This window comes from Hypanus sabinus, chromosome 2, assembly GCF_030144855.1.
Source record: "Hypanus sabinus isolate sHypSab1 chromosome 2, sHypSab1.hap1, whole genome shotgun sequence".
Classification (NCBI taxonomy): domain Eukaryota; kingdom Metazoa; phylum Chordata; class Chondrichthyes; order Myliobatiformes; family Dasyatidae; genus Hypanus; species Hypanus sabinus.
Window position 1 is genome coordinate 71,918,518 of NC_082707.1, and position 13,202 is coordinate 71,931,719.

At 36.8% G+C, this 13,202-nt stretch overlaps 1 protein-coding gene across 1 annotated transcript in view; it reads left to right on the forward strand.

The window, feature by feature from the left end:
* Positions 1-11,091, forward strand: part of LOC132379737 (vesicle-associated membrane protein 2-like) — a 103,553-nt gene extending 92,462 nt beyond the window's left edge. Inside the window, exons 4-5 of the mRNA XM_059948024.1 lie at positions 3,893-3,944; positions 5,787-11,091. Coding sequence (XP_059804007.1) covers positions 3,893-3,944; positions 5,787-5,803 — 69 coding nt within the window. The 3' untranslated portion in view covers positions 5,804-11,091. The remainder of the gene's footprint in view (positions 1-3,892; positions 3,945-5,786) is intronic.
* Positions 11,092-13,202: the final 2,111 nt, after the last annotated feature.

Genomic DNA, 13,202 nt, shown 5'->3' on the forward strand with positions numbered 1-13,202 from the left:
AAAAAACACGTTTAAAATTTTAGTTTACAAATTTTTTTATCTTAATTATACTCCTGCTTCCTGCCTACGAAGTCTTACTTCCTGTTATCGTATTTTGTTTTATTTTGATCCTAAATTTCAGTACAGTATCTCTATTCCATCATCCATAAAAATTCTGTTCTACTTGGTACTTTTCCTCTTTAGACTTATAACAGAGGCACAAACTCCTTTGATTCAATGGTTTTAACTAATCTATGTTCCCAATTTGCCATTTAACTATACAAAACAAATTCCCAGAATTTACTATAAAAATCAGTCTTGCCTTTCTCAGTTTAATATCTGATCATGTGCACAAAGCTGCTTGAAATGGGAGATGGATATGATTTGCCATCTTCTGCAGTAGTACCACGACTTAAGTGAAGCCACAGAATACTTAAATGAATGAGATTGAACCGCTGTTAATGAAATACCACAGTATTCACAGGAGGAGGTAAAAACATAACTAATGGGCTCAACACCAAATTAGAGCAGATGAGTGAGAAGAGCAGGGGTGTGTGAAGAGAATAGGCTTGCTTACAGGGAACTCAGTGGGAAGGGGATAGAGTAGTTCCATGAGATGTCATCATCTCAATAAGACAAATGGCCACCACTTGTGTCATAAGGAAATAGAAATATATAAAGTAAGTACACAGGAAAAAATGGATTCAGAGATCATGAAAATGTTTGGCAGTAAATCCAGCTAAATTTAAAACCTGAAGGAATGAGACATCATTTTTAAATATGAATCATCAGGCAGACAACTTGGGCAGAATGTGAGTCTGCCTACACTGTCGGAAGAATATTTAGACAGAAAATTATAAGCCCTAATTATCTTTGGCAACAATAAGTTATCAGTACAGCAACTTCAAATGTTTCAATATATTTAAAAGGAAAGGCAGATACTAAAATAGTGTTTTGAAGCTACTGGCTTTTCACATTTCTATATATCTACCCTTGTCTAAAATAGCAACATGTTATGATATACTATTAAGAATGTTTTTACAGCAAATTCTACTCTATTTTAATATCACTGTGTTACACAATGACAGAATGTAACACTTTAAAGCAGAGATCAAATGTCATCTTTGTGATCTGATCAAATTATCCATGCCCTTAACTGCATTTAAGTTGGTGGGACCTGTGCCTTAAAAATAGCTCCTCAATCAGTAATTCTAAAAATTCAGTATGACTAAAAAGAATCTGACATATTAGATATACAAAGAATTGTTATCACTGTATCTTTTTTTACGAGTTATATTTTAAATGCTGCCTACCTTATTTAGTCTTTTGAAGGCAGTATAGAACCCTATGAAAATCCAGAAAACAGTGAAAGTAAGCAGCTGAGCTGGAATAATGTACTGCTGCTAAGATAAAGGTAAAAATAAAGATTAGCTTTATTTCTCGCATGTACTTTGAAACATACAGTGAAATGCATCAATTGTATCAGGAACCAACACAGTGAGTTGGGAACAGCCCACAAGCGTCACCATGATTCTCATATCAACTTACTACTACAAACTCACAACTTACTAATACTAACCTTTGGAATGTGAGAGGAAACTAGAGCACATAGAGGAACGACATGTGATCGCAGGGAGGTAATACGCCTGAACGACTGGCATTCTGTCGCACTCACTTCAATAATAAGGAGATTCTTTGAGAGGCTGGTCAAGAACTACATCTGTAGGATGCTACCACCCATACTGGACACCCCCCCCCCCCCACCAACAATTTGCCTACCTGCACAACCAATTGACAGGTGATACAATAGCCGCAGCTCTTCACACTGTCCTTACACAGTGAAGAAGGATGCTTATGTGAGAATGCTGTTCTTGGACTACAGTTCAGCATTCAACACCATTATTCCTTCCAGGCTTGACAAGAAGCTCAAAGACCTCAGCTTTCACGCTGCCTTGTGTAACTGGATCCTGGACTTCCTGTCAGATCACCTCTGCCCCTCTGACCCTCAACACAGGAGCCCCTCAGGGCTGTGTACTAAGCCCTCTCGTTTTCTCTCTGTAAACCCATGACTGTGTCACCATCCACAGCTCAAATCTGCTAATTAAATTTGCTGACAACACTACATTGATTGGCCTAATCACTAACAATGATGAGGCAACCTACAGAGAAAAAGTCATCACCCTGACACAGTGGTGTCAAGAAAACAACCTCTCCCTCAATGTCACAAAAACAAAGGTGTTGGTTGTGGACTGCAGGAATGGCAACAGGTTAACCCCTACTGACATCAGTGGATCTGGGGCTGAGAAGGTGAACAGCTTTAAGTTCCTCACGTGGTCTGTACATACCGGCTGTGTGGTGAAAAGGGCAGAACAGTGCCTCTTTCAAATCGGACGGTTGAGGAGGTTTAGTATGGGCTCCAAAATCCTAAGAACTTTCTACAGGGAAACAATTGAGAGCATCCTGACTGGCTACATGACTGCCTGGTATTTATCTAAGTTAATTTATTTAAGTTATTTTAAGTTTATTTAAGTTAATGGAGCATTTATCCTCTAAGTCTTGAAAGGAGGTGTGAAATTGTGGTGTGTGTGTGTGTGTGTGTGTGTGTGTGTGTGTGTGTGTGTGTGTGTGTGTGTGTGTGTGTGTGTGTGTGCGTGTGTGTGCGTTCATTCCCGTAACTGCGTATACTGGGGAGTCATCTTGACAAGCTTTTTGCACCGAGCTTTTTGGTGATTGTTCATTGGACGGCATGTCTTGCGCGTCTAAAACCTGGCAAAGCCCATCCCTCTCCAGGATCTTTTTTTTTACAAGGTTGCTAGCTCGACACTCAACCCAGGCACAGATGGAGAGCGTGCAAGGGAGCTGATTTGAACTCGGGACCTCTCGCCCTGAAATCCAGCGCTGATGCCACTATGCCACCAGCTGGCTCAGGATCTCTATATTATAAACAAAATATATGTAGAAGCAATGAAGAAAATATTGATACAAGAATCAAAGAAATGTACCTATTAAATTCTAGATGACTTATGGTTCATCTTTTTCCTATTATGGAGGGAGGTCTGATCAATGACATAATGATTATGAAGGGGTTCATCAAGATGTTTTCAGGTTTAGAAGAGAACAGAACTATAAAAACGCCACATAAAAATGAATTCATCATCAATCTCAGTGAACTTAGGAGCACTTCTTTACCCAGAGGGTAAAGTACATAAAATACAAAAAAATTACCACCATCAATTGGAGTTTATAAGGCTAACATTAAAGGCAAAGACAGGAATAGATGAAGAGGAATATCAAGAGGATTCTGTGGAACATAACATAGGATGCCACGGTAATGCAGTGGTTAGCTCAATGCTTTACAGTACAGGCAACTGGGGGTTCAATTCCTGCTGCTGCCAGAGTTTGTATGGTCTTCCTGTAACTCTGTGGGTTTCCTCCCACAGTCCAAAGGTCTACAGGAGGTAGGTTAATTGATGGTTATAAACTGTCCGGTGATCAGGATTGAATCGGGGGACTGCTGGGTGGCGCAGCTCAAAAGGCCGGAAGGGCCTAATCCCTGCCAAAGCGGAATAAATAAATAATCAACAACCTCAGCAGCAGAGCCTACTTCGGCGCAAAACTAGAGTGGGGAGAAAATGAACAGACTGCCCACTCCTGCTACCCTGCTCCTGGCTCTTCTGTATTGACCATGGCAACATTCTGATTACATGGAACCAATAGTCTTTTCATCAGCCTACAATAGTATTCAAACTGTGGTCATTTAGCTTTACTTGTCATATCAGTATATCTGAATGATTTTATGTACAGTTGTATGTGGAAAGTCAGACACATTATCTATATGTAGCTTTATATAACCTTACAGGGAACCAGCAGTTTATTTATGCTGCAAATGATTTCTCTCTTGTTATGCTTACAGATGATGATTATACTTGGAGCAATATGTGCATTCATTATCATCGTTATCATAAGTGAGTACCTTTACAAGAATACATGACAACTTTGCATGTTTTACACTAATTACCACAGATTCTGAATCTGATGTGACATTTTTTTTCCCCAGCAGTCAGCTCAACCTCCAAAGTGTTTGGTGTGTCAGCATTTTCTGGCTGTTTGCTGGCACATATTTGTCACATAGTGCCAGTTCCTAGCTCCTAATGCATAAATGGTGTGCACCAATAATTCTGACAAGTTTGATTAAAAGGGAACTGATATTTTTGTTGGAAATATACTTTCTTTGAGCAAACTTGCACTAGGGAATGACAGGGAAATTGTTCTAAATTGCAAGGAACTAGAGAATACTCAAAAGTAATGAAGTGGGACCATTTACTCTGACGGCGTTAGGAGCCATGTTGGTTATCAGGGATGATAGAGCGGCTTGGTATGAAGTGGGAGAACTGAAGTTTCCCTTGGATCAGATGCTTAGAACCTGTAATCACAGACTGAAATAAGGGATTGACTACTCATGCTAGAAGGAAGATATTTCATCACTCTAATGGTGGAAGTCTTTACAATCATTTACCCATGGGCAATGTGGGGACTTAATCACTGACAGTATTCATGATAGATCTTTAGATATTAAGGGATTTGAGGAATATGGGTTATTGCAGGAAAGTAGCACTGCAGTAAAAGATCAGACATCATCTTATTGAATGATGGGGAAGGCACAAGGGGCTACCAGTTTTTCTTACTTTGGTTTCTTATTTTATGAATGTTGAGATGTGTCAGTAATGTAGAGAAGATTCTTTGATTTTTCCCATCAAAGTGGGAAAGGTTCTGGCACCACTGAGATCTACAATTATGCTTGTCAAAGATGGTAGAAATGTGGCTGTGGTCTTCTGATGTAAGGGTAGTCGGTAGAGGCAATGAAATGTGGGAAGTTTCATAGAAATTGCTCTGGTGGGAGCAGTAGAGGAAAGAGGCAGTGAGACGTTATGGGATTTTGAAACACAAGGAACAATGCAAGGCAGTTGACTTTTTGGAGCAATGGAGAGTAATTTGAGGTTATTGAAAAGGAAGACACCTGCATAAGAGGGTATAAGATTAGATTTGGGAGAACATTTTCCGTACCTTTAAAAATTAAGAAAATCTAGGGGCTTAACAAGGTAATGTTGATCAGAGCGTAGTGTCTGGTAATAACTTGGAAGAAAAGACAGTACTTTATCTGGCCATATCTAACTTTCCCTCTCACAGCTCCTTCTATCTCAAATTCTTGGTTGACATAGGCACTTTTTCTCTTCGACTCATCACTTCAGCTTGTTATTTATTCTGAATTGATGTTCCTACAGGTACAAATTGCAATCGTTTTACCATAATTAGTACTCATCAGAAAGGAAGCTTAGCTCATGGCTGGCTGGATAGTCAGGATGGAAGAACATTAAAAATGAAAGTGATCAGAAAGACTTACATTGTAAATAACTCTGCGGCATACCTGCTGGCTTCTTTCCCGATTTCCAGTTTGTGATCTGAATGATGGCATTCATCCATGGACTTGACAAAATTTCTTCCTTGACCATAACTTGGCTGTCTTTAGTGGCAGCTTTTTGCCTTTACTGTTCATTTCAATCCATTGGCAGCAACAGGTCGCAATGACAGTGCAATTTACCTTGTGCCCTGAAGAAGGCGCTGTGCTCCATTATTCACACACTATAGCTATTTGCTACTCAACCTGTTCAGATTTGTGCTTGGTAAATGCTAGATCAGAAGTGAAAAGCAGAATAGCGTTATCAAAAATGTCAAATATTAAATGAAGTGTGTAAAAAAATTTCTCCAGTTCAAATATCTTCATGTGCCTTTTTTCCCCTTTCTTCCAGTTTATTTCTGCACCTGAGGAGAAAGAAGACTAACTGAAGATCCAGCTTAACTTTGTTATTGTCAGCCATATCTTCTCCAGTGTCAGATATTATTTATTAATCTCTGCTTATAACCATGGTTGTTTTTATTTTGTCTGTAACTTGCCCTAATTACTCGAATAGGTGCATTGATTGCTATCAAAGTCTGAATAACAATGTAACCAGCTATTTACTGCCGAATAGTTAAAGTAGCTTTGTCTTATACATTCCAAGGTAAAACTAGCACAATATAGATGGATTGGCCTTCAGTTAAATCCTGTTTCCAAATATAACTGTGACATTTTTTCTGACTTGCCAACTCGTCAGGAGGTAACAGTCTGAAATGCCCAAAGCCTTAACAAGCATCAAAGCAAACCAGATAATTTTGATTAACTTTGGCAAATCTGAGCAAATGTGAAATTTGTTGAGACATGAAGCAAATTAATCAGTATATTCCTGATACTATATTTAAGAATGTAAAATCAAAAGTAAAAATCCAGTAAGGAGAGTATAATAATTGAGTACTAATGATCAGCAGTCTGTTTGACATTTGGTGCTGTCTCAGATCTACAAAGATTTAAAGGAATGGCTGGAACTGCAATTAATTTTGAAACATAACCATGGTAACAATTCGTTTGATAAATTCTGTCTGAACGATTATAATAGTACTGTAATGACCTTCTTCTTACAATAATAACCACCCAGTTTTATTTTTGACATTTGACCGTATGTTCAGTGGTCTTATCAAAAGAAAGCTGCTTTCCTAATATGTTCCCGAATTATCTGCTGTCAAAAGGCCACTTTGAACATACCAAGCATTTAACAAACTGTTCACTATCAAGTGAAATATTGTAAAGGAAACTGAAATGAAGATCTAATTCTATATATTTGAAGATAGACTAGAAATATAACCTATGAAACAGAGGTGATAGTGAGAGAAAATTCATGAAATTATTTGTGGCAACTAATTATAATTGATATCAATTTATTTTTGGTCCACTTTTGATTTGATACCACTTTTTAAAAATTCACATTAATTTTGGTACGGAACGCACATTAACAGTTTAGGGGAGGAATTTGGGAGAGGACTATTTTCATGATATCCACACCACCTTAATCCCTTTGCAAAATTCCTTTAACAGGGAAGCAGAGAGAAAGCCATTTTTTTCACCATCTTCATTATAATTTTACTGTAAGGGCATAACCAATAATTTATTACTCTCCACCACAAATGCTAATATTTTTACCTAACATGGAAATGTTATACCCAGATATATTCAAAGTGCTGTTGAAACACCCCAGGTTCTGTTGACATCAATGCCGTTTTGAAGTAGCGCTGATGTTTCAGTTAGAAAAATACTACTTTAACCACATTGGCCAAAACATTGTCTGCCTGCAAATGGGATAAGCACTTTCCTGTTGTACATCTGTGTTGCAGAACCCCAACCTGGGCAATCAAGCCTCCTTTATTTCTGATGAGTATGCACAAAATGCCCAACATAATGATAATGTACTTATACCAATGGATCTCCAAAACTAAACTATAATCTTATATGATTGTCTTATCAAATGACAGAACAGTTAAATTTTCTGCTAATCATGTAGAACAGAGGATTAATTGAAATCTGATATTTCATAATTACAGTATGATTTTGATCAAACCATTACACCTCTGGAACTGAGTACCAATGCAAACATTTTAAGATGAAAAATATGTTGGTATTTAGTGTGAATGGGCTACTAATCAGCATCCAGCACCTAACTACATTCAACTCCATCAAGAATCTGATTCTAAGCAGCAAGCAATGCCTTTGGGATGTTGTATCTCTTTGTTTGTATGGAACCTTTTCAATCAAAGGACTCATTCCCTGATATTTTCACATTCTTTAGGGAGTTCTTCGTTTCATGGTTCAGTTCTTTATTGAGGGTCTTTTCCTAGTCAATTGTGCTAAACTTGTAGATCCCTTACTGAAATAATCATATGTGATAGTCTATTTTTAAAATATTGGATCATTAATTGTTTACTCCCTCCCTTAATTATTGTATATATGGTGTTTAAGTTCCAAGATCTTTGACTAACATGTGATTAGTAATGTGCTATCCTCCGCAACTGTGGAAGGAGAACTGCAGAATTCATACATACTATATGTATTTGCTAAATATGTAGTAAGTCATTCGCTTGTACATGGATTCTGAAAGCTTTGTGTATCTTCTCATACAGTATGTGTGATCTAGTATTGTTCACAAATATACAAAATTTGTGGTTTCATCTCCTCTGCACCCTGGCCAGCCAGCCTGCCAACCTGAACCCATTCCAATTTATTTTTAAATACCTCCTCGTTATTTCTAGTTCTCCGTATACCACCAACAGTTGGGAGGGGAGTTAATTGTTCAATCTACTTCTGTTAGTGTGCCTACAGAGTTAGTCACTAGGATCTGTACAGTTGAAGCCTTTCCAGTTTTTCTCCGATTTGTTTTTCAGTTCCTCCTGCTATGTAAGTACAGAACCTCCACTATATGCCATCCCCATCCCCCTCCATGCAACAACATGTTAGAAATTTGCAACTCACTCAGTGGAAATTCCAAGTGTAAACTCTCCTGCTACTTTGTTGTACAGTCCCTTGTTATTTCAGCGCACTGCGGCACTGCGCCATCTAGCTTACAACATCAATATTCTTTCAACTTGCTATGGTCACCTTAATCGTGTGCATTCATAGAACAGTCAGAAGTCTGTAGTTATTTCTAAAAGAATCAGATCCAACATGTTTTAAAGTAATTTTTTTAAGAGAGCTTTCTATTTATTGCTACTTACTCTTCACCTAAGCTGTACAATGGCCAACAGGTCAACTAACGGTATAGAGTAAAGATTTTATTTTTCAAACATAATGAGCGACATCTTGCCAGCCTGCACATCACTGCCCCGATTCACCCTCTGCCCTCCCCGTGCATGGTCTGGTCTGGATGTTGCGGGCCTGAAGAATTCTAGAGTGGTGTGGTCCCTTCCCTTGTTATTCTGAGACATTTAAAAGCTAATGAAATAAAATTAAGTGGTTAACTTAAAAACAGGAACAGAAGAAATAAAAGTAAGTAACTGCTTAAAATCACTTTCATTTGAAAATTACTTAAGAGAAAGTAATTTTACAAAAGTAACTGCTGTCCCTGTTGCCTCCTGATCTTTTCCTCAATGAAATGAAAGTAATCTCAGAAACTGCAACATGATCTAACCCGGTGCAGGACTGGTAATACAATTTCCTTAGTGTAATGCAGCAGAAATACAGCACCACTGGTCCCCACCTCCACAGGAGAGTAAACTGACAAAATGGGCTTTCCATATATGTATGTCCACAGCTTCTACAGTAAATTTGGCAGCTCATGTATGGAAATATGGACTTGCTGCTGGTGAAATGCTGGCAGTACTGTCAGAAGTACTGCCAATAGCTAAGGCAAACCAACAAATTAGAAAAAGTAAAACAGGTGCAGGCTTCTCAAGGACATTTGCGTATCATATTCGATCCTTTATATCAGCCCACTTTGCCACTTGCTCCATATTGTATATCTGTTGAAGCCCCAGAGCATTCAGTTTAGAATTCAAAATCTTCACCATTAATTTTATCATACTGAAATTTGATTGTTCATATAAGCTTACTAGTTATTGAAAATTTAATGTGATTTTCATAACAATGAGTAATTGTACAGTACATCTTCGAACTGACTTATTCTCAGTGTTGCTTAGTAACTGTAGACATACCTGTTACCTATTTTTCTAATTGTTTTGACTTTTGCCATGAATAGTCCCTTCTTGCACCTAGTAGCACCAGAAATTGATTATTCCAGATGAACACTAGTTGTGTTTACTGCGGTAATATTTCACCTTTAAGAATATGTTTTACATTGAAGGAATATGATAATTAGTGGTTGTGAACCATGCAGTTAAATGATTGAAAATACATCAAATGAAGCCAAGCTGTGTGATTTTTTTTTTTTTTGACAACAAACACTTTCACCACTGTTTTAATAAAGGCAGTTATCCAAGCAACTTTTCGCACGATTGTCCACAGCAAGCATTGGTCCATCTCCCTCGTTGACCCTCATTTCACCCTTCTGTTTGTCCCAGCTCTTTTCCATCTCAACTCCATTCCTTTACCAGACCCCATTACTTATGCCTACATTTGTGTTTTTTTTTCGGGAAACTGGAGGTGAACAGAATTTCTACCAAGATTTGTACCATTAGGAGCATTTAAAAATAATATGGATTGGCTATTGACAATCTGGTCAATCATTATCATTAATGATGGCGCAATGATTATTGATAAGCAGCTGGCCCTGCATCATACTAATGACTGTATGATTAGTAATAAATGGTCAACTCAAAATATGAGTTATGGCTACTGGTTAAGATTGACTGTTGAGGTAATTTGGGGACAAGGATTAAAATTTGGGTTGGGGTTAATCTTTCACAGCTATGACCAGAGACTGTAGTTGGCATCAAGGTAAAGAGATGGTGCTATCCAAGAAAAGCAGCAAGTGAAATGTTGTCACTAGACATGATCAGAAGAGGAAAATACTTATAAAACTTTTTCCTAAACTAAATTACACCATGTATTTTTATCTAACAAAACAAATTAAAATCATGCTGCCTCTTAATAGGTAATAGAGCAGATATCAGTGGGAATTGTGAGTGAAAATACTGGAAATGGCACCAAAATTTAAAAAGTTGTTAAAGCTTTATTAAGAACTTTTTGTAAGGATGAAATTTTCTGTTTTTGTGTCAGATTTCTAGCATTTATTTTATCTCAGTGATAAATACTAAGAATGAACAGATATTCTTGTATTGTAAAACAATGGAAATAAATGGGCACCGGGGTATTGTTAATTTTCTATAATTGCCTTTGAATATTGTTATACTACAGTTTAGAAACTTTATTGTCTTTTGTATCTTTTTTCTCTCAGAAACATTCCAGTTATCTTACAGTCTTTTTTTATTTAATATCTTGTCGTGCTTTTAAAATTTATTAAAGAAGAGCCAAAAGTGTATTTTCCAGTTCTTTAAATGGAGGTGATCACAATTCTACTCTTGCTCTATTAAACAGCACCATCTCTGTCCCCAATAATTTAAAAAGACACTGGGATTTGCATGGAGAAGTTGCATTAGTTATATACTAATTTGATGTTGCAATGATAAACTTGTTAACAACAAGTTTGTATACCTTTGTGAGTGTGCGTGTATGTGTGTGTGTGAGCGTGTGGGGGTGAGTGTGTGTGAGTGTGTTTATATTTAAATTGGTGAATGCAGTTTCCATGTTGTGGAAGTACAACATTGATGTATTTGTCTTGGCAAATAAACCTTTGTTTTTAAAAAAAAATTATTCTGATTCTTATTCAATTGCTCTGAGGTGTTAAGGAATTAAGTATGATGGTCACAAACGTGATAGTACAATGTTAAACTTGTACAGTAGATGAAAATTGTTGTTACCATTTGATCTGGGAAGTTTGTCAATTTAGTATCAGGTCGTGTGAACATCTTTAGAATGCACAGATCATCCTGTGGCATTTGGCAGAACACAATCAAACAGCAGCGATTATGGTTGTACCAAATTAAGAGGGAGGTAGCTGCCAAAGGCTTTCTTAAAGTAGTAGCCTTAAAAATGGGTATAGAGAGAGAAAGGATAAGGAAGTTAATTCCATATTTCAAAGCCATGGCAGAGGAAGTTACAGCCACCAATGCTGAAGCAATTGCAAATGAGAATTAACATGAAGCTAGTGTTGAAGGAATCCTGATATCTCTGGAGGGTTATAATGCCAGAAGAAATATCACCAATAGGGAAGGTACAGCCAAGAAGTAGAATTGTTAAAATGGAGCTCTGTTCAACCAGAGAATAATGCAGATCTGTAAATACAGCAGTAAAGGGCTTGGTTATGGGCAGCAGAGATTTGCATGATTTCAGGTCTCTGAGCATAAAGGAAGATGACCATGAATATGACTACATTAGGATAGTCACCTAGTGATAGTATTGGCATTGGTAAACAGCTGATGAGCTGAGGTGGCGTTTATTCCAACAATGTTAAAAATAAATGTGTTTAAATGTATAATTTATACGGTATTTACACTGGAATGACTTGAAATCATTAAACTTTATAACTATTAATTTAGCCTGCATAAAAGAGCTACCGAAGAAAGATTGGGCTTTCTTATTTGAATGTTAAGCTTGGTCTTTATGCTTACTTTTCATAATACTAATTTATCTCCACCTGCCAAGCTACACCAATTATCTCTTGTCTGTGTTAAGGAAAAGTGAGTCTGAAATAACATAATGTGGTATTGGGCATCTACCTCGGAAATGGCTTATTAAGATGTTTAATTTCTGAGTCTCCATAAATAGGTCTCATATTTATGAAGCATGGAATTGCTGAAAGCATTGACCTATTAAATTATGTATTTCGTTCATTAATTTTTGTTTATTTCATATTGTCACATTAAAAATTGTAATTGAACAGGAATGAGTTAAAATATTTATTAGAAAAAAGTTCAAAAAATAGTATTTCTCATCAATATTTCAAAGAATAGTTAAGAACAGGAAATAATGTGCTGTTCATAAATTTAGTAAATGTACTCACTATTTAGTCTGCCTTCAAAAGCTATTTTATGCTGTTTTCTAATTAGTTATCTATTTTCAAGCTTCACTCATGTTTACTTTTCTCTATTTTGCCTCAGCTTTATCCTGTTTCTTTTTCTCTCTATATAATTATCTCTTCCTATTTTAACAAACCCTTCCACTACACTAAACTGCATGTACAAAGAAAAGTGCAGCAAACCTTGTTTGATAGTAACAGGCCCACCAAGAATGAGAAGCTTCCATGAGGAATACATGGAATAGGATTAGTTCATATTTGGCTTTTAAAGTCTCAAGTTAGTTCATCAAGTGAAAAATACAGCCCTTATCAACATTACAGATTTTAGTCAAACATGAATAAGCTTAACAAACAGCAAGGAGAAAAGTTTAAAATAGGAGCATTACAAAAATGCATCATCAAAAAGTAAGGTTATACAGCTGGAGTTTTAAAACTGCCTTTAGGGTAGCAACTCTTTATTATTGTCCGTTCTATTAAAACTGTTGTGGAAGGAAGAATGTATGGTTTGATCCTTGATAAGGTGATGCAGCAAAGGTGTGACCATTACTGGAATTAAGACTTATGACAGATTCTCTAAACGTAATTGACATTAATTTGATCATTGTTCTTACTTCTAAGCCAATTCAACTGTCTTTGCTGTGGTAATGTGAACCTAATCACCGGAGAGACACTGAAACTAACGAATATAGAAGTGTTTTATTCAACAAAAATGAGCAGCAAGTATCATATTGATAACCTTTTGGAGGCAGAGGCCTGATTGACCCAATA